The following is a 22421-nucleotide window of genomic DNA, read 5'->3' as shown; positions in this document are numbered from 1 at the left end:
CAAAGGAGAAATGTTATGTACTTTTGATATGAGAGAGCTTTGATAAGACTGTAAGATTGTGTCAGTTTGAGCTGAGTGTTTCTCCTAGTGGCAAGTTTTGGAATTCGAGTCAAAAAAAAAAAAAAAATGCACAAAAAATGAAACAAAAAAACAAAAAATGAAATTAAAAAGACAAATTTAACACTGATAAACCTTTAAATATTGACTAAGTGCAGTGCAGCAGAGCAGACGGAGCGCAGGGGCTGTGCTGACCGGTACATGCACCAAGGAAAAGGTTATGGGAACTAATCTGACACCAGGTCTGATTAGCAGCTATTTATATTTGTGCAGTAACAGGTCGCCTCGTCTCACTGGTCGTCTCCGCTCAGGGGCCGTCCTCTGTCACTGTCTCGTTTGTCTTATCAGTCTGTCTGTGTCTCTTCATCTTGGTCACTGTAATGACTTTGTTTGGGTTTGTTAGAACAGGAAAAAGAGACGCTTCACTGGAGAAAATGAACTCTTCTACAGTTTAAGATCATTTGTTTTCATTGCTCCAGATGCAACACTCCAGGTTTTTAAGATGCACCTGGAAAAGTCCTTATTATTATTATATCTTTAAGCTTATTTATTATATCTGCAGTGTTATGACTCCTGCTTTTTCAGTGATGACTTTGAATTCTGTGCAGTTTAGTTCCATGCACCTCGTTTTCTTCATAAAATAAAAGGTGCAGCTCCAGTTTGTGCTGCTGGACTCAAAGTGTAAATTAAAACACATGAGTGGTGATTTTTAAAAATATAAATACTTCAAAATAGGCTCGTTAATTCATTTTCAGTGAACAGTTTTACAGTGGCTTAAACAAACTGATTTATATAATTAAAAGTGTTTAATGTAAATAGTCTGAGGGACACAGGGTCTGCTCCTGTGAGGACGACTGACGCAGCAGTTTAAGACACAGAGCCGAGCACAGACGGATTAAACACTTCTCTGGAACGACAAGAAGAAGCACAAGAGCAGAAGAAGAGATGAGACACAGGACGCTCAGGGGGAGATGATTCTATGAATTCAACACAGACGTGACCTGGTGAGTCTCCACTGTTTCTGTTTTCATGTTCGTGACTCAGAATATTTCAAATTTAAATGAATAATAATAATAAAATGTATCTTAGATTTGTTGTAAATGCCTGATTGTTAAATCTCTTGGTAATATAATGTCTTTTATAACATTTAAATGTGAGGTTCACTTTTATAACACGCTCAGGTCAAGGGTCGTTTCTCTTTTGTGACTGTTGTTCTGTGACTCATTCACTTAAACTTTCCCAAATGTCACGCGTTTCCATGGAAACCCCTAAAGTCTCACTCTGTTCCATCACTGTCCGGACGAGGGGCTGTGTCAAACAGGACACAGCTTCATTTAATAATAAAATGAATAAAGATAAAACATCCTGTAAATGCACAGACTAAAGACTCGATTAGACTCGATTAGTGCGACTGAATTTCACTGGAATAGATTTTTCTCATTGATGCACAACAAACTGCAGTTTAAAAACGAATATCAAACCAGACCTGTCAGTGTCTCTTCTTCAGTTTATTCCTCTGCACAGAACAAAACAATGATTGATTGAATTAATTAATTAACATTTTCACTACATAATTTGAAAAACACTTTTATTTCTTTTGTCATTGTTGCAGTGTTTTTGTGGATTGTGTTTGTCTCACGGCCAAATGAACTTGGACAACGGTGAGAGGACAGAGGACGATGTGACAGAGGACGATGAGTCTGTCTGTGTCACATTTAAACTGTCTCCTGATGATTCTTCCTGTTGTGTCCATGTCCCTGGTTTATTTAAGCTTCGACGCACAAAACAAAGAAATGAATCGTGTCCATGTCCAGGAGCAGCACACTGGGCTGTCCTGGTTAAAGTAGCAGTTCATTAATGTCCACAAGTGTCCACAAGTGTCCATAAGTGTCCATCAGTGTCCATGAGTGTCCATAAGTGTCCATGAGTGTCCATAAGTGTCCATAAGTGTCCATGAGTGTCCATAAGTGTCCATAAGTGTCCATCAGCGTCCTGGTGGTGGACACATCATCTCCATGATTCCACTGAGGCAGAAAGTTAAAGACACACTGTGGAACATTACCCCTGAGGACAGGTCAGGTTTAGACCGTTCTGTGAAATGACTGAGGAAAATTATCCACCAAAAAAATGACTAGTCAGGTTTGTGGAGAGGCCCCTCACTGTGCATGTTTGTGGAGGTTTGTTAGTGCAATAAAACTCTGTAATGACGTAAATGTCTTTATTTCAGGCTCTTGAGTTGACCTGAGTGACCTGAGTGACCTGAGTCTGCGTCGTCTCCATGATCCCCATTGCCATGGGAACAAGCCGCTCTAACAGGTGAGACACAGATATCATTTATTTGAAAAGTCGTGCCTGTTTTCACAGTGGCCAGGTCCATTCTGTGTCTAGAATCACGAGCTCCAATAAACACATCACAGTATAATCCCATTATCTGTGGGAACAACAATCCTTCTCACAGAGATAAACTCTGCTCACCTTCCAGATGATAATCCTGAAGGATCCTGTCAGTGGACCAGGTCAAACTCATTTCAAACCCACTGATTTGAGTTTCGAGTTACAACATCACTTTGAACATGACGTTAGACTGTGGAGGATCACGCCTCATCAAACCTTCTTCTGTCTTTGTCGTAGGTACAGCATCGTGTCTGACGTTTTACCAGAGGAGGAGCGTCAGAAGATCTGCAGTCTACGGCTCCGGAACAGTCACGGTTCTTCTAACGGCTGCCTGGACACAGAGGGAGATGACCTCAGCAGGAGGAGGTCTGGACAGCGCGTCAACGGCAGGATCCAGACCAGAAGCTCCACCCAGGGAAAGAACCGTTTTGTAAAAAAAAACGGACAATGTAACGTAGTCTTCGCAAACATGGACGAAAAGGGCCAGCGCTACCTGGCAGACATCTTCACCACCTGTGTGGACATACGCTGGAGGTACCTGCTGCTCCTGTTCGCTCTCACCTTCCTCATCTCCTGGCTCTTCTTTGGACTCATCTTCTACGGAGTGTCTCTGGCCCACGGAGACTTTCAGGGTAATGTGTCTGGACATGGTCTGATGAGTGGACCAAACATGGGTCAGACAGTCAGTGGTCAGTCCCTGAGGATGCCCTGTATCCTCCACGTGCAGGGCTTTGTGGGGGTGCTCCTCTTCTCCATGGAAACTCAGACCACCATCGGTTACGGTTGGCGCTGTGTGACGGAGGAGTGTCCTGTGGCAGTGATGACTGTGGTGGTGCAGTGCATCGTGGGCTGCATCATCGAGTCCTTTATGATCGGCACCATCATGGCCAAGATGGCACGTCCAAAGAAGAGAAACCAGACTCTCATGTTTTCTAAAAATGCTGTCATCTCCCTGCGGGACGGTAAGCTGTGCCTCATGTGGAGGGTGGGCAACCTGCGGAGGAGCCACATCGTGGAGGCTCATGTGAGGGCCCAGCTCATACGCTCCTATGTGACGGAGGAGGGCGAGTTCATCCCCCTGGAGCAGATGGACCTGAATGTGGGATACGACGAAGGCACGGACAGACTGTTTCTAGTGTCTCCTCTGGTGATAGTGCACGAGATCGACAAAGACAGTCCTCTGTACACACTGAGCAGAGACGATCTGCAGATGGACGACTTTGAGATAGTGGTGATCTTGGAGGGGATGGTGGAGGCCACGGCCATGACCACACAGTTCCGTAGTTCATATTTGGCTCAGGAGATCTTTTGGGGACACAGGTTTGAGCCGGTCATCTATAAGGACAGGGATCGTTATAAAGTCGACTATGCTCGTTTCCACAACACTTACGAGGTGCCGTCCACGCCTCAGCTGAGTGCCAAAGAGCTAGAAGAAACCTGCAGCCGTGCCTCCTCAGAATGTAAGACCACCAATGATCTGATCCCAAAATCTCTGAGCTCCTTCTGTTATGAGAATGAGGTGACTCTGAGCAGCGCAGAGGAGCAGGACGACATGTTGAATGCTTGTCCCACAGTGGGAAGGGAGAGGCTTGAGGACAGACGGACGTCCATCACATCAGGGAGCCACTGGCCTGGAGACAGACGGACGTCCATCACATCAGGGAGTCACAATGTCATGTGTGTGCTGGACATGGACAACAACCAGATGGAGCTGGACATCCTGCAGAGCACTTTACCTTTGGACCCGGTCACCTACAAAAGTGATCAAGACGTTCAGGCTTTTTAACCGTCTGCCTTATTTAGAGGAACCTCATGTTTTCATGGATGTGACAGGACGACACATGTGAGAGCACAAACCTGTGACTATGAATAAACACAATAAAAACACACGAGGAGCAGGACTTTGAAACACTCAGAGAGTCGTCACATTAAATTTCACTGTTGGAAAACATTTTTCTCACTGATGCACAATAAACTGCAGTTTAAGGGTCTCGTGTAGTCAGTATTTATTTATCTATTATTATTTATTTATTTTAACAGACAAATATCAAACCAGGTCCCTGTCAGTGTCTCTTTTTTCAGCAGTTTATTCCTCTGCAGAGAACAAAACACTGATTATTGAATTAATAAATGTTCACTACATCATTTGACCCATAATTTGCACCAGTGTTTTGTTCTGGTTGAATGTGAAGTTCTCACTTTGATGATGGTGAGATTCTGTTTCAGAGGAAGACGTGATGAGGCAGAGTTAATTTGTGTCACAAATGGTCTCTGCTTTGTCCATGTAAAGGTTTTTATTTAAGCTTCAGCGACACAACAACACCAAGCAAAACGCTCAGAAAACAAATAATAAAATAAATAAATAAACTCAATTATTTGATAGTTCCATGTTTTTTTCTTTGTAATAAACTGATCTGATTTGTCTGATTCACCTGCAGTGCTCAGTTTAAACCACTAGAGGCCCCTGGAATCCATTACAACAGAAACATGGAACCAAATGTGTGATCTGTTCAAACATGAAGGGCCCAGTTTTATAATTACTCCCCTTTAATTAGCCTTAATTTCATATGAACAAAGACTTAATTCATGATAACAACTTGATCAATAACATAACTGATCAGGTTAAGCCTGAATCATTCTGAATAAACTCAACTCTAAACAAAATCAGTTCATTATGATGATTTGTTAAAGCTTTATTAAGGCAAATTAGGGTGTAGTTATTATGAAGTGGCACCGATTATTTTAATTGTCTTAAATGTCTGGGTCAAATGTCTGTTTTCACAAATGAAATAAACTATAATTTGGTCAGAAGAAAATGAAAATATTCTGTAGTTGTTTGTTTCTCCATTTTCTCCTTGTGCATTAAGAGCATGTTTAAATGTTTAATGTTTTTATTATTATTATTTCACAGACAATCAAAGAATTTAACATGACCACAGTGTATGAAATGAGTTTTGTGCCTCACGCTCAGGCTGGGGCTCACCTTTAACAGTCTAAAAACTGTTTGCTTAGAAATGAACTTTTATTTTAATCTCCAGAACAGAAGGACCGAGTCTTTGGAGTCTGGAGAGGCTGAAGTTTCCTAAAATATGCAGCATATCTCAGAAATACCTCTTACATGTCCGTCACTGCTCTACCACTGAGCCGCGGCCCCCTCCTCTTTTGTCTTAACTTCTATAATTACAGATTCTCTATTTGTCTGTTTTCCAGACTGTTCCCAGGCACAAAATCCCCTGCACCAGCCAAAGGGGAGAGACAGTCACATGCTGCAGCTTCCGGAGAGTTTTCAGTTTGTCCCAAAGAAAAGAGAAAAAAAATGATCTGAAGGTTGAAGCTGCTCCATAACCTCAGGCCTGGAGGCTTTAACAAGTCAGTGAGTGAGTGAATTAGTGCGCTGGGCTGGGACTGGAGCGGCCCGGGACGCTGTGAGGGTGACATGGGGGCTCCTCCTTTTGTCCATTGTCCCTGGAGTTTGCAACAGTCGTCCTTTTGTCCCACGTTTAACTGTTAACGCGCTAATTATGGAAATGTGCGAGGGACTGAGATGTTACTAACTCCTAATGATAAAGTACAAAGTGAAACCCTCCAGATCCTTGAGTTCTTCTCTGTTTCTCTCTTGTATTTGTCTTAAACGACGGGGGCAGAGGTTGATGGTTCAATCTCAGGATGCATCAAGTATTTGCAGAGATGAAATGATAAACAGAGCGTCATGAGACTAATGGATTTTGTTTTGTGCTTCTAGATTTTAGGCCATAGTGACGCGTTTGAACCTCAGTCAGTTTGTCATGATTAAGAGATTCACTGTTGGTTTGCAGGGTTGGGGTCAGAACATCTCCAAAAGAATAGACCCCAGCAGCAGCAGCACGGTCCATCAGAGCCGCTCATGTCGACGGAGGACGGAGCAGACGCCCGGGCCCAGTGCGTGTCCCAGCTGCGAGCCCGTCGTTTGAACCCCGGCTCACATGGGCAGAGCGAGGGAGGCCGCGGGGTGTGAAGGCGCTGAGAGAACGATCTGCAGCAGCTCTGCCTCTTCACTTTCATCTCGCTCTCCCAGAACCAAACAACGAGCTCTTTCATTCGGGCATTTCTACGGCCGGCCGCCCCCAGACCCTCCAGGCTCCTGCTCTTCACGCTGCTTAATTCAATGTTCCGAGAAAATCCCATGATTGGAAAGTGACTTCTTTATCTCCCCATGTCTCCTACGAGGATGCACCAGCGCTCTCGTTTCTGTTTTCACTCCGCAGCGTCAAAGATGTGCTCGACTTACACCTTCAGTAAAGACAAACTGTTAATTCTCTGTGGTTCTCTGCAAAGAAACTCGACTCAAACAGCCGAATCCAGGCAATTCTCACTGTCTGTATAAACATGAAATCGCATCAACACATCTATGTTTCTCGACAGCCCGATTTAACAAACTTTTCTAAGAATTCACAACTGTTTTATCAAGTTTCATGGATGTTGTAATATTCTCTGGAGGAAGCTCTGATGACGTCCCAAACGGCGATTATACCCAGACGAAAATATCCCAACAAAGGTCACTTTTGTTCATGGAATCCTTGAACATATTTCCTGCCAGTGACTCCATGTCCACGTCCCCCCTCCTCCCAACCCGCCCAATTATCATTTTTCAAGCGTGTCCCATCATCGCACAGCACGAGGAAGGTCTGGAAGGTTTCTGATGGTAGCAGAGAGACGGATTAGCTCGAGAAGGGTCGAAGAGCAGCTGCTGGAGATGTTGTGGCTTTGGGAGGAAATGGTGGAAGTTGAAAGCTGAAAGATTTCACATTTTATCACACAAACACAACCAGAATGAAACCTCTGTATTTTTATTCACATTTACATCAGTCTGGTCCCCATGTCCTGCTCTGCGTCTCCATCAGATTTTCAGATTTGTTTCGTTCAGTGACGTGTGAAACGAAGGAGAAGATGATTTAGAGTTTGGTGCTTTGCTCATTTTCATCCCTCTGTCATAGTTTCTTCCTAAATTCGAGCATGAAGCAGTCCATGCCCGTCCCTGATTGGCTAATCCACCTGTCAATCACGTCCGTTTGGAAACAGGGCGACTCCCCGAGGACCAGACTCACATCCTCAGAAAGTGTTGAAGTGTTTGCTCTGGATCCAAGACAGGAACAAATCTGTGAGATGAGCTCGAAATGAACGAATAAATGAATGAAAATGAAAAATAAAGGTAATCGATGCCTAGATCTTACATTTTACAGAACGTGATTCCCATTAATATTAACAATAAAACAGTAAAACATTTGTACTTCATGAGCTGCAGGACTCAACATCTCAACAGTTAAAGTTCTGCTCAGATCTTCACTTTATGATGGACCATCTGTTTACACAAATACAGGAAGTCCAGTCGTTGAGAAGCAAATAATCTGTTTTGAGCCGAGTTATTCTGATAATTAAAGGACAAAATACAGGTCGTCTTTGTGACTGTAGATCGACGCTAAAGGCGGAGCTGAAAAGACCTAAACGGCTGAAGATTATGAGGCTTAATCTCATTAGGTTTGGTTCATTTAAATGTAATTCTCATTGTGTCACATTTATTTATTTTATTTTATCAGAAGGTCCTGAGTCCACAGTTAAAACAGTAAAAAGCAGATTTAAATATTTATCCCCTCTGGTCCAAAGGCTTCAGTTAAAACAAAGAGAACAAACTGAAAAAATGACAAATCCAGTGTTTGAATTAAGAGAATCACACAGTTCAGTTTATGACACGGATCCACAAATGAGGAAAATCTAAAGTTTTCCCTCGATCAACAGAGATGTGTGTGAAAGTCGACACAGACTCAAGACCACACAGTGACCTCAAGACCACACAGTGACCTCAAGACCACACAGTGACCTCAAGACCACGCAGTGACCTCAAGACCACACAGTGACCTCAAGACCACACAGTGACCTCAAGACCACACAGTGACCTCAAGACCACACAGTGACCTCAAGACCACACAGTGACATCACGGACCACACAGTGACCTCAAGACCACACAGTGACCTCAAGACCACGCAGTGACCTCAAGACCACACAGTGACCTCAAGACCACACAGTGACATCAAGACCACACAGTGACCTCAAGACCACGCAGTGACCTCAAGACCACGCAGTGACCTCAAGACCACACAGTGACCTCAAGACCACACAGTGACATCAAGGCCACACAGTGACATCAAGACCACACAGTGACATCACGGACCACACAGTGACCTCAAGACCACACAGTGACATCAAGACCACACAGTGACATCACGGACCACACAGTGACCTCAAGACCACACAGTGACCTCAAGACCACGCAGTGACCTCAAGACCACACAGTGACCTCAAGACCACACAGTGACCTCACGGACCACACAGTGACCTCAAGACCACACAGTGACCTCAAGACCACACAGTGACCTCAAGACCACACAGTGACCTCACGGACCACACAGTGACCTCAAGACCACACAGTGACCTCAAGATCACACAGTGACCTCACGGACCACACAGTGACCTCAAGACCACACAGTGACCTCAAGACCACACAGTGACCTCACGGACCACAGAGTGACCTCACGGACCACAGAGTGACCTCACGGACCACACAGTGACCTCAAGACCACGCAGTGACCTCAAGACCACACAGTGACCTCAAGGCCACACAGTGACATCACGGACCACACAGTGACCTCAAGACCACACAGTGACCTCAAGACCACACAGTGACCTCACGGACCACACAGTGACCTCACGGACCACACAGTGACCTCACGGACCACACAGTGACATCACGGACCACACAGTGACCTCACGGACCACACAGTGACATCACGGACCACACAGTGACATCACGGACCACACAGTGACATCACGGACCACACAGTGAGGTGTGATTGTGCCGAGGCCCAGACTAAATCCTGACTGATCCAGGACATTGTTCATTTCCAGATGAGTTTAATGTTTTTAACCATCACACGACCTTGACCTCTGACCTCTGGGCTGATACTGTCACATGACACAGAAGAAGAAGACAAACTGCACGTCTCAATGTTACATCTCATTTAGACTCTGAGGCTGATGATACATGACATTTTGTTCATTTAAAGAGGTAGGCCTTTCTGTTTAGGCCTACTGAGCATAGGCCTACTGTGCGTTTGGTGTTGTGTGTTGTGCTGTGTGTTGTGTTGTGTGTCGTGTGTTGTGTGTCGTGTGTTGTGTGCTGTGTGTTGTGCTGTGTTGTGTGTCGTGTGTTGTGTTGTATGTTGTGCTGTGTTGTGCTGTGTTGTGTGCTGTGTTGTGTGTCGTGTGTTGTGCTGTGTTGTGTGCTGTGTTGTGTGCTGTGTGTCGTGTGTTGTGCTGTGTTGTGTTGTGCTGTGTGTCGTGTGTTGTGCTGTGTTGTGCTGTGTGTCGTGTGTTGTGCTGTGTTGTGTGTTGTGTTGTGTGTTGTGTTGTGCGTTGTGCTGTGCTGTGTGTTGTGCTGTGTTGTGTGTTGTGTTGTGTGTTGTTGTGTACTTTCTCTGCTCCACTTCACTCTGCTCATATTCGGTCCAGTCCCTGCTCCTCCTGCCTCGCGCTGCGTCTTTAAGACTTTGTACATGTGGTTTTTTTTTTGGTCTCGCACAAGGCGCGTCTTTAAGCCCGGGCCCGTCCACAGAGGCGCATTCATCCGCAGCAACGTGCGCAACAGGGACACAAGTGCGCAACCAGTGCGCAACAGGCGCGTCACGCAAACAAGGATCTGTGGATTTTCACCTGAAGAACTGCAGCTCCTGAAGTAAGAAAAACTCACTCTGATACAACTGATACAACTAACACAACTCACACAACTAACAAAACTAACACAACTCACACAACTGATACAACTAACAAAACTAACACAACTCACACAACTGATACAACTAACAAAACTAACACAACTCACACAACTGATACAACTAACACAACTAACACAACTCACACAGCTGATCCACTGCGTAAATGCGCTGCTGTTTCAAACATTCTAACAAAACTCACCCTGCTCTTTTTTCTGCCAAGGCTTTTTTAATTAAATGAAACATCAGCGGGTTTAAACATGTTTAACTTGTGTTTCCTCCGCGCGGCTGAAGGACTGAGTTTGGATGAGTTTGGAGTTTGTGACTGTGTTTTGTGTTTCGATGCATCCAGAAAATAAACACTGGAAACAAATGACACTAAAAAGTCTAATACTGCAGAAACAACTATAGAGTCTCACAAAAATTACACACACACAGAGAGAGACACACACACAGACACACCCCGACACACACACAGACACACGCACACACACACACTCTGTGCGCAGCCTCCTGCGGGAAAATCAGAAGCTGCGTCCGCGACGCGCGGTCCACGCGTCAAAAGCTCCATGTTTGAATTTGTAAAATCCTCCAGAGCGTCTCAAACAAACAGGGCTGTGGTTTAATGGACGTTCTCCTGAGTCCAGTCTCTGACCCTCTGTTCCAGGTCCTGTGGTGGATTCTGACGGTGAAGCGCGCGCACAACGCCCCGCTGAAGGAGCTCCGTTTGGCACAGGTCGTGGGTTTGGCACAGGTCGTGGTGCCTCATCTTTAGGGAAACTGGGGTCCAAGGTGCGCACTGAGCCGCCTATGATACCAACCAACCGGATGGAAAGAACTTTAATGTGGAACCCTCACAGAGTTCTGCAGCGGAGGCTCAGAGTAGAGACTGACTGGCAGTTTATATTATAATCTGCATCAGCGGGTCAGAGCGCAGAGGGTCAGAGCCGCAGAGGGTCAGAGCCGCAGAGGGTCAGAGCCGCAGAGGGTCAGAGCGCACCGGGTCAGAGCGCACCGGGTCAGAGCGCAGGTCACTGTAGGACCACAGTCTTCTCCTCCAGAGCAGAGCGCGCACTCCAGGACCCTGTGCGCACGGACATGTCCAGAGAGGAGCAGAGCCTGTCGGACGTGGAGCTCAGCCCCGGGTCAGAGGACAGTCAGTCCCTGTCCCCGGGCCGCGGGGGGGACTCTCCCCTCACTGGACAACAGCGCCATGTGCACGAGCTGGACGCGCCCGCGGGACCGTCCTCCTCCAGGTCCGACGACGAGGACGAGCGCTTCCCCGCGGGCATCCGCGAGGCCGTGAGTCAAGTCCTCAACTGTTACGACTGGACCCTCGTGCCCATGCCCGTGCGCGTGAACACCGGGGGGAAGAACAAGCCGCACGTGAAGAGGCCGATGAACGCCTTCATGGTGTGGGCCCAGGCCGCGAGGAGGAAACTGGCGGATCAGCACCCGCATCTGCACAACGCAGAGCTCAGCAAGACCCTGGGCAAGCTCTGGAGGTGAGAGCTTCATGTCCTGAGTGAGATGAGTGTGCTTTAGAACAAACCTGAGACTAAACACCTGAGACTAAACACCTGAGACTAAACACCTGAGACTAAACACCTGAGACTAAACACCTGAGACTAAACACCTGAGACTAAACACCTGAGACTAAACACCTGAGACTAAACACCTGAGACTAAACACCTGAGACTAAACACCTGAGACTAAACACCTGAGACTAAACACCTGAGACTAAACACCTGAGACTAAACACCTGAGACTAAACACCTGAGACTAAACACCTGAGACTAAACACACAAACCTGTGGAGGTTTTGGCCTGTCCCTTTGTGCCAGTTAAAACTCATTTAACACTGAACTGTGTTGTAGAAAAATATATTGTGGCCAATTTAACTTTGTTTTTTAATTTTGTTTCTACATTGAGGCTCCTTAATGAAAACGACAAACGGCCTTTTATTGAAGAAGCAGAGAGACTGAGGAAGCAGCACAAGAAGGACCACCCCGACTACAAGTATCAGCCGAGACGCCGCAAGAACGGCAAGACGGGCCCAGGCTCAAACACTGAGGCTGAGGGCCTCTCGGAGGGTGAGCTCGGGCAGTCCCACTACACGGGCCTTGACCTGGAGGAGGATGAAAGTGGGGGGGCTGGGTCTCCTTTGGCAGGTGGGCAGCACCCTCATGCTGCAGGCGGCTGCAGGCCTCTCCCACTCCCCCATTTACAAATAAACGTACACTGTCATCATGAGGATAAATCACACACTGATCTCTTTATGTTGTGTTGACAGGTCAGACTCACAGCCCCCCAACACCACCCACAACTCCCAAAACAGAGCTGCACCCCGGAAAAGACGGCAAAAGAGAAGGAGCCGGGCTCTGCCGCGGGCCCCTGGCGACAGACGGAGGCCCTGGAGGAAAACCTCACATTGACTTTGGAAACGTGGACATTGGAGAGATGAGCCATGAGGTCATATCCAACATGGAGCCTTTTGACGTCAACGAGTTTGATCAGTATCTGCCCCCGAACGGGCACCCGGGGGTGACCCAGGGCACGGGAGCGGGGTCTGGGTCGTCCGCCTCCCCCGCCTCGTCCTACGCCTACGGCATCTCTAACGCTCTGGCCGCAGGAGGACACTCGGCCTGGCTGTCCAAACAGCAGCCTCAGCCTCATCACGGGGGCGAAGCGTCTAAAGCCCAGATTAAGAGCGAATCGGGCAACGGCACAGGCTCCTTCTCTGAGGCTCCAGGGGCCCACATAACCTACACCCCCCTGAGCCTGCCCCACTACAGCTCAGCTTTCCCGTCTCTAGCCTCCAGGGCCCAGTTCACAGATTACGCTGAGCATCAGGGGTCAGGCCCTTATTACGCCCACTCCAGTCAAACATCAGGGCTGTACTCGGCCTTCTCCTACATGGGCCCCTCACAGAGGCCCCTGTACACTGCCATCAGCGACTCCGGAGTACAAAGCTCACACAGCCCCACACACTGGGAACAGCCTGTCTACACCACTCTGACGCGGCCATGACAAACACCCAACATCCAGGGCAGTAGTGCCGGGTCCGCCTCCGAACCCAGCCCCAGGAGCAGCTCCAGGAGCAGCTCCTGCAGCCGAGGAGAAGGCACGACGGACCGGGGGACGTGGACCGGCACTAGGAGAGCGGACTGGGGGAGCAGACGGGGCCCGGCCCCGTTTGGGACGCCCCCAGAGGCAGAGGTGCTGTCACAGACTGAGGGGCCTCCAGCTGCCACAGAGCAAAAGACACAGACAGTGTCCGTGTGGTGGGGGTCCAGAGGGTCCAGAGGGTCCAGAGGGTCCAGGTCGGGGTCACAGCACTAAAGGCGTCAGCTCTGAGCCTGGACGGGCAGGAGGCCACAGGAGCTCAGCTCAGTGTGGACGTAGAGTCAAAGTGCATTATTCTCAGTAATCGCTTACAAAGCCGAGCCGCTTTGAGCCACAAAAGGTTTTTATTGTTAGTGCACGTTATACCATAAATGTCTTGTTATTTTTGTGCCTCAGTTAATGTTTTAATGCTAAAATATAATATTTGATTTTAAGGAAACAATCAATAAAAAGAAACATCAATAAATGTTTCTCCCAACTTTAAACTACCTTCAGAATGTTGGAGTAATGACAAAGAATTTATGATTAGACTGAGTGTTTTTAAATAAACCTGTGGGTTAAACTATTATTTACTAAGAAAACAACATAACGTCGTGTGGCATGTGACTCACGTTATGTATTTTACATTTAATCTTGTTTTTCTTTGCACTACTTATACTTATGTGCTTTTTACTTCACACATATAAATGTATTTAAGCTCCAGAAAAACTTAAACATCACAGTTTAGTTGTTCTGTTTCATTTATTCTCAGTATAAGCTACATGTGCGTCAGCCTATTCTGTTTATTTGCATGTTTATCCATTTAGCATTTTCATTCTTGTATAATATCTAGAGAAAATTATGTCTGCAAAGTCTGAACATGTGACGATGACAAACTATTTACTTGAAATAAATCTGACTTTGTGGCAAAACAAGTCTGACTTTACTCCACGGAACAAAACATCTACGAACTTTAGTCATTTTATTGCATGTTATGTCATAATTTGGAGTTTTCCTTCACAAGATGATTAGTAGCTGAGTGTGTGATGCTTCACAGTGAGAAGGTCTCAGGTTTGATTACCAGGTCGCCCGGGTCTGTCTGTGTGACGTTTGAATGTTCTCCCTGTGTCTGGGTTTCATGTGGACAGTGTTTTTCCCATCAACCCAAAAAACAAGCACCAGTCCTGACCGAGTCTAGCAACAAGATCAGGGAGAAGAGTCGATCAGGGAGAAGAGTCCCCAGGGGCAGCACAGGACGCCTGCTGAGGAGTGGGTCAAATGCAGAACACAAATGTCCAACAGGGACAAGTGTCTCTTAACCTTAACTACAGGACTCTCTCAGGTGGGTTGCCAGTTTCAAAGCTAAAATCCAGTTGATTAAACCTAAAAGGCCTCGTTCTAATCTGAATCCTCATGACCTAAACCCCCCAGTCAATCTTTAGAGAACCTTTAGAGAACCTTTAGAGAACCTTTAAGAACTAGAGGCTTTACAACTTCCAATTAAACATTCTGTGATTTGCAAACTCACCAAGACGCCGAGAGCCACTATTCAAAGTACAAGAATGTGACTTAAACAAGAACAAATATTTAAGAACTAGACTTCACCAGGTCTTAACAACAATGACAAAAAACATACAAGGATCCTTCAGCTTCACTTTCACATCCAGATGCAGACCCCAGTTTTAGGATAGTACTGAGGTACTTGTGTAGTATTCAACGGCAGGGACTTCTTTCTGGGGATATTTTGCAACTTGTGTACTACATAGTGTATATACTTTGGGGCTAAGCCTGACTAATTCCCTCGCTGTAATGAACAGTGTGATACTTTGAGAGGACAAAGAAGCCCATTGACATGAAGGAGGAGGGGCCTGACCCGTAACTGCAAAGCCTGAAAAAAGTACCAGTATTCAGAAAAAATAAATACAAGTTATTACAAAATGATGATCTGTTTTACTCTGCTGCTCAAAGGGGTTGTTCTACTGCTGCTGTTTTCAGAGACACATCTAAAACGGGAACGTTCATGTCGTCTTTATTTAAACCCATTACCTGATCACAACAGTGCAACAAAACAAACCTTTGACAACTCGACACCAAAGAGGCGTGAAAGGAGGTGTGGTGGATCTGAGCCCTGAGCCGACACTGACAGATGCATCTACTGCTGCACAAACACCTGCTCAAGTCAGACTGATGTTTAAAGGTGTTTCCACTTCTCATGTTAAATGTTTGAACAGTAACACATCTACACACACAGCCTGGCCAAAAAAAAGGTCACACTAATGTTTGGTTGTTCTGACTTCACTTCTGCATCGTCACAAGATTTATTTCCATCCAGTGTTGCATTAAGTTTTCACCTCTTGCATTGATGATGGTCGAGTCTGAACCTGGACTTTAAACTAAATTAACTTATTTATGAGAAAACTACAGCACTTTAAAATGACTGGAAGCACTTTAGCCACATACGCACTTTATAAATATGCACTTTAGACCGAATGGAGTGTGGATTTTTTGTGATCTGTGGAGTTGTTTGATTATTGTTTGTGTTGTCCTGTCTCTTGTCTCGTTTTAGAATGAAAATGAGCTGTGCAGTAACTTCAGCACTTTTACACGTGTATTTTGTGTATTTACTGGTGTTTATTAATGTGCATTGTCCCTTTTAAATAAATAAATAAATAAACAAACCTAGACCTGACCAGCTGCTGGAGGAGAGGACATATTTGCTTAGTTAAATCCAGGTGGCGATGTTTTTTTTTGGGCCAGGCGGTGTATTTTTGAAGTAGAAGTAGTGACGACCTGAGAGCATCCAGGCTGAGGCTTGTGCTGCTGAGAGTCACATGGTCTCCTCTGAAGGGGCCCGCGGCGCTGTCTCCTGTATCAAAGGACTCATTAAAGCACTTCTGGACTCAACTGGATATTTAAAGCACACTAAAAATAAAGCTCACTCCCATTCTGTGATTCAAACACAAGCTGCAGTAACGAACTACAAACACACAATACTCAATTTGTCTGAACACATTTTGAAAATGATCATTCAGCATTTTCTGACTTCATTTAATTAAAACCAAATTTACACTTAGATATTACAAATGGCAGAAGTCCGATGTTACTGTCGTCCTGCCGCCTGAAGAGCAACCCAGTTTCTAAACAATACCTCAACTGTTTGGGCGTGATGTGCATCAGGGCGAGAGGAACATCAAAACTCATAAAGACGAGTTCTATTAACAGCATCAACACAAACTCAAGACGGCAGCATTTAGTCTTTATGAGAACAGCCAAAGGAACAAGGTATTCATGATTAATTACATGCTATTAATCCTTAATTATTCATTAAAAAAGTTTATTTTCATAACATAAAAATAACATGAAACTGTGTACTATTGCCCCCTTGTGGCTATGGGTGGTTCTACAGGTGGGAAACTCAAAGTGTCCAGGATGGAATGAGCTGATGACACAAACCTCGTCCCAAAATCTCCACCTTAGCACATTCTCTTGATTTAGGACGTTTCTTTAAATCAAGCCAATGTTATGTTACAAAATTATTTCCATTTAAATATTATTTTTTCTTTATACTGCGCTATACAAGCAGGACAACGGAGCCTACTTCAAATGATCACATCCCCACGTAAACAATTAAACAATATTCAGTCTTCACACAAGGTAAGAGTAAAAAACATTTCTCATCCCACCATTTTGGAATCTTGAATTCTGTAAAATTCACTCTATGCAGTAACACGTCCGATAGACACGTGGATGTTTGATGTTTTTGTACGTAATGAGCAGCTTTAAGAACGATCCATCAGTGCCATGTACCTGCCAAGAGGTAACAGCAAGTACATGGAGTATTTGAAGTCACAAAAACGTTGTTCTGACGTCTCAGTCTGTTATAATGAGTTCATCACATCCCCAGTCTTCATAACTGCCATCGGGGAGATACCTGCGAATGATGATTGGAATCTTCCTGCTCCTGTTGGAACAAGACAAATGTGAGTATTTGAAAGTTTTGGGGGTTTTTTTATTCAAAACTAGGGACGTATTGCATCAAAGTGGCTTAATCCAGAAACCCTGGGATGAAACTGGCTTCATCTTCATCTTAAGCCTCAAATCATTCCATGAAAGAAATAAACCAGGGTCTGACCAGTTTAACTCAGGCCTGAGGTTCGAGCTGCTCTTTGTGGAGCTCCCAGTGACTCAAATGAGAAATGACATCAAGGAAAATGAGCTCAAAACCTGCATCAGCATGTTTTTTATGATGTGTCAAAACGAGGGGAGTCGGAGTGTCAAAGGACAATAGTTTGATTTAGAACACGCAACGTTTCAGTTCATCCAGATCAGAATAAATCCATTTATCTATTAGCTATTTTCGTTCTCAGTTTCGTCTTTTTCCGTGTTTGGAGATGGGCCCGTTGTGCGTAAAAGTAGAGCTGTAATGGAACTCTTTGTGTGTAAAGAGCTTAGACAGACAGAACACACTGAAAACCAGTTCATCCTCGGAGTCCAAACCAGTTTCTGTCTTTAGACGGTTGGGACCAGCCAAATGGTCAAGATTACTTTTGTCTCCAAAAGGAAGTTTATACCTCAGGAGTAAACTCCGTCAACAATTTGTCCAGTTGACAGATTGAAACTTTGTCTTTTCTCTGGATCAGACCTGGATGACTGAGGTTTTACACAGACCTCAGTGTTTGTTACTACATCAACTTGGCACCAACTCCGGTAAGACCCATAGGTAGAATGGAGCTGAGGATTTGATGCCCAAATAAGAATAAACTGGGCATTTGTTTAAGCCTAAATTTGAGCTTTCCTCAGTGTTACAGACACAGATCTACTTACTTAAGTTCTTTCATGGCGATTTGCAGAGGATCAGTTTCTCCCTCCAGCTCCACCATCACCGGGGCACACATCCTGTTAGTCAGAAAACAGAAACATTCAAAGCAACTTAACTTTCTAAAGGTGCAAGGCAAATGTTATTTGAATCACTTGATTTGGTTTTATTTATTTACTTTGGCAGGACAAAATGGAGACATTACACTTACGCTATCTGTAACGCCCTGGTCCCGAGCACTCTGGCTCTTTCGTACTTGGTCATGTATGGAGTGGTGATTCTCTTCTGGTTGGCCTGCTGACCCTCTCCCGCTGGAAGGATTTGGACATTCTCCTGGTCCTCCTGTTTGCAGAGACTCACTTTATTCACAACTTCATTTAGCTGAGAATATTTAGTTCAGAAACATGTTTCAAGTGGGTTTTATGGTTAGTTGGTTACTTAATAAAGCTCCATTATTCAATAATATTTTTGAAAATGATGTAAAATGACATCCGATGGTTACCTTAATGCATATTAAAAACATTTTTAAAAATGCATTAATTTAAGTTAGGGCTCACAAACTATTACAGGAAAATACTTTGATTTCAACAGTGGTTCCGAGTTTCTCTATAATCACACCCACTCGACACACGATGCAGCAATAAACTTTCTAGGGCTGGACAAAATAAATCACATTTTTTTCCTCATATTGATGAATCTCAATTTTTGATTTATTTTCTTCATGTCAAAAACTAAATACAGATGGATTTAATTGATTTTATGGCTATAAACAAGACAGACTGTGAATGTGCCTCTGACTGAGGATTGGCTCTAAACTTCTCTATGAAAAAAACCTAAAAGCTGATCACCAGACTGAATCTTGATCTCGAGTTTGCCTTTTCTTAAAAATCTCTTCTGGCATCAAAGGCCACAGTCTATTTTAACCTCAAATAACACCCTCAAAAACTCATGAAAATTAAGCTCATTTTTGTACACCTGAAATTCATTTGGCTGTGACGAAATCAACTCATATTTTTTAAATTTGCTCAACCAACATCTCACCTTATGATCCATATTTGAAAAGATGTATTTTCACATTTGTATCCCCTGAATTTCTGACTTTATTTCATACTCCAAAAATCACAAAAAGTTACACATCCTCCATATGCTTTTTTTTTTTTTCATTTTAAACGCCTGATGTACACAATTATCAGCCATAAATTTGCAAATGTATTATTATTTTTGGCAGTGGTTAATTTCATATAAAAGTCACATTGTGGAAGCCCAGGAAATATTTGTACCTGAACTATATTTGGCAATGCAAACTCAGAGGATGCATATTTTAACTTTTTTTTAATTTGTTCAAATCAAGATCATCTGATCTTATGATTCATATTTAACTATTTCTATTTTCAAATATTTTTAACCCCTAAATGTCTGACTTTCATAAAGTCAATGCATTTCATCCTCCAAAAACACACAAAATGAATAAAGATACAAACTGGATATCTTTTTTTAAAATTCATTTTAAGAGCCGAAGGTACGGAAAAGATCATCATGAACCATGAATCCTCAAATTTTAAATGTATTATTCTTTTGGAAATGGCATATTTAACAAAAACTCAGTTAAGTACATTATTGTACACCTGAAATAATTTGGAATTTATGCTTCATATTTTAAAGTTTGTATTTTCAAACATTTTTAACCGTTTAATTGCTCACTCACTAAAGTCAACGCATTCCATAGTCCAAAAAACACACACGGTTGCCTTTAGATAATAAACTTTTTTGTGAAAACACATGATTTTGGCTGTTTCTAAACCTTTATTTTGTATTTCTGATCATAAATGTCACACTTCTATTGTTGGCCCTGCATATGTACCTTGATCTTACAATTACCTCATCAAAAACTAATGTTTATATATATATAGTACGACATTTTCTATGAATGAGTAGATTTGGGACTTATCTGATACTTCTTAGAAATACATGGTGTAAAAGTCAAATCACTGCTCTCTGGGACTCCTGTAGCTCCAAAAAGACTCACCTGATCACATGGAGCTATTTTACATGCACTTGAACCACTTAAAAAATACTTCATCGTTCAAAAATTATGCCAGGACTAATGAATTCACAAGAAAAATAGTGATTATGAAAGTCAGCGGAGAACTGAATACACTTTCACCACTGACCAACAAGATAAAACAACATCAATAAACCAATATGAAGCCAGAGGTGTCAGAAAACACATAGATTTAGACGTTGCATGTTTTACTCTTTGTACAAAGGCAGGTCGAAAAATAGTGACGCATCATTTTTGTGCACAAGCTTCCACAAAGAGAGTATTTCCACGAGCGTGAATTAGAATATACTAAAATTTTAAAGCTGATGGGAAAATGTGAATACAGTCAAAGCTGGTCAACAAAATCAAGCAAAGTATTTCATTTGAAATAACTAATAAAAGCTATGAAATATAAATCTTACATCTTCCACATTTTCCAGGTCGTCCAGTCCTTCATCCTCTTCAGCATCATCAAAATCTCCATCATCAAAACTACAGAATCAAAATGTGAGAATTACAGCAGAGAATAACAAAGATACCACAGCTAGGCTAAACTAGGCTAAACTAGGCTAAGCTAGGCTAAACACGAGTGAAGGCGCAGCGCAGTTAGCCTCAGTTCACACACGTTATTTCCTCTAAATAAATAAAGTCTCATCTGTCCTGTGCACTCACTTGTCCTCGTTGTCGGACATATTTGCGTCGGTCGTGAAATTCCCTCCCAAACAAACAAATACGATTAAAATACAGAGCTAAAGTTTTGTCAATAACGCCACATGACGTTGAATGCCCACTTCCGGTCTGAACATGTTCTTCTTCTGCACTTCCGGTAGATCTGGCGCGTTTGTTTTCCTTCCGGTGTCATAGGAAAGTTTTGTTTTTTTGTTTTTTTGTTTTTTTTATTTCAAAATTTCCAATACAAACAAAGAGCAGCGTAATGATACAATATAAAACCAAAATTATTATAAAGAAAGAAAAAAAATACTTTAACTGTTTGGGTTTATGTGTTTCTTTCAACAGATTAAAATAACAATAATAAGTTCCATTACATAGGCTCCATGCTCGATGCTGAGTAGGCAGAAGAAACCAATGAATGACAGTCAGTTTTGCGCAATAATTGACTTCGTGTGTGTTTCTCTCTTCATTCATGGTGAAAGATGTTTCCACTATGTAAGTTTTAGGTTCCTTTTTAATACAGTTCCAGACTTTTGGTGTGCATGTAAACACAGAGAGTGTTTAGCACAATATGTATTAAATGTGTGTCAGAGGCACATGTTGATTTAAACAAATCTAATGGAGTTTGTGATTTTGCATAAAACAAATGAGAGGGGTTATATACTGCAAGTTGAATTAGATCATGCATTCTGTGAAAGAATAAACATTTTATAGTGAGAGTTCATGAAACATTTAAAGTCTTTGCCATTTTTATAGAACAGTGGACAAATATCATGAGGTCACTTCTTTTGATCCTGCAGTTTGGTAAGTTGTATCTTAAAAGTTTTTGTTTTTTTTCACAACTAAAGCATCTTGGCGTAGTTTCTTTACCAATTTTCACAGTTCCTGTAACAGTGACTTGTTTAAATGTACAGTAATTACACGTACTGTGTTGTTTAGCTTCATCATCAGCTCATTTCTCACCCAAAGGCCTGTTCTGCCTGTCCGTCTCTGGTCGAGCTTATCGACTCATTGAGGACCAGCTCTCGTGGACTGAAGCTCAGAGCTACTGCAGAGCCCAGTACTTAGACCTGGCCACTGTAGACGATCAGGAACAGCTGAACCTCCTGATAAATGTCACGCAGAGAAATCCTCCTTTGGGCCACGTCTGGACCGGGCTGTACGACGACATGGACAGCTGGAGGTGGTCCCTGCAGAAAGAGGGCTACTATGACGGAGGACTGGACCAGTTCAGACTGTGGGACGTGAGGTTTCCTACTAACTACAAAAATGTATTTAGATGTGGAGTCATGCTCAACAATGGGAAATGGAAGAATGATCACTGTGACTCAACGAGACCTTTTATCTGCTACTCAGGTAAGAAGAATGTAGCAGCTGGACTTGAGTCATTTTAGTCCTGTTAAATAAAAGGAGGAGATTAAGAAGGAGAAATAATCATGACTAAGAAACATTCTGAAAGTATAAGAGGACTGACATTTCTACAAAGTATTACCGTAAATTTGGGACTATAGAACGCACCTGAATATAAGACGCA

General features: G+C 43.6%; 3 protein-coding genes across 4 annotated transcripts; 2 read left to right on the top strand and 1 right to left on the bottom strand.

The window, feature by feature from the left end:
- The first annotated feature begins 2344 nt into the window (after positions 1-2344).
- LOC117374623 (ATP-sensitive inward rectifier potassium channel 12-like) lies at positions 2345-4237 on the top strand. The gene is made up of 2 exons (XM_033970799.2): positions 2345-2373; positions 2689-4237. The coding sequence occupies exons 1-2, from the start codon at positions 2351-2353 to the stop codon at positions 4235-4237; spliced, it is 1572 nt and encodes a 523-aa protein (XP_033826690.1). The 5' UTR covers positions 2345-2350.
- A 7016-nt stretch (positions 4238-11253) lies between these two features.
- On the top strand, positions 11254-13330 carry LOC117375256 (transcription factor Sox-10-like). Of its 2 annotated transcripts, none has more exons than XM_033971542.2 (3): positions 11254-11759; positions 12186-12346; positions 12547-13330. In XM_033971542.2, the coding sequence occupies exons 1-3, from the start codon at positions 11353-11355 to the stop codon at positions 13281-13283; spliced, it is 1305 nt and encodes a 434-aa protein (XP_033827433.2). In that variant the 5' UTR covers positions 11254-11352; the 3' UTR covers positions 13284-13330. The 2 variants fall into 2 exon arrangements, with proteins under 2 accessions (XP_033827433.2, XP_033827432.1); XM_033971541.2 differs by having other exon boundaries at positions 12186-12424.
- Positions 13331-16042: 2712 nt separating this feature from the next.
- Positions 16043-21034, bottom strand: polr2f (RNA polymerase II, I and III subunit F). Its single transcript, XM_033971568.2, has 5 exons — positions 20888-21034; positions 20638-20707; positions 18386-18516; positions 18183-18254; positions 16043-17319 (listed from the first exon to the last, which is right to left on the bottom strand). Exons 1-5 carry the CDS (start codon positions 20905-20907, stop codon positions 17229-17231), a joined length of 384 nt encoding a protein of 127 aa, XP_033827459.1. The 5' UTR covers positions 20908-21034; the 3' UTR covers positions 16043-17228.
- Between the last annotated feature and the right edge of the window lie 1387 nt (positions 21035-22421).

Source organism: Periophthalmus magnuspinnatus, chromosome 8 (genome assembly GCF_009829125.3).
Source record: "Periophthalmus magnuspinnatus isolate fPerMag1 chromosome 8, fPerMag1.2.pri, whole genome shotgun sequence".
In the NCBI taxonomy this organism is placed as follows: Eukaryota; Metazoa; Chordata; class Actinopteri; order Gobiiformes; family Gobiidae; genus Periophthalmus; species Periophthalmus magnuspinnatus.
This window is presented reverse-complemented; position numbering and strand designations above follow the sequence as displayed.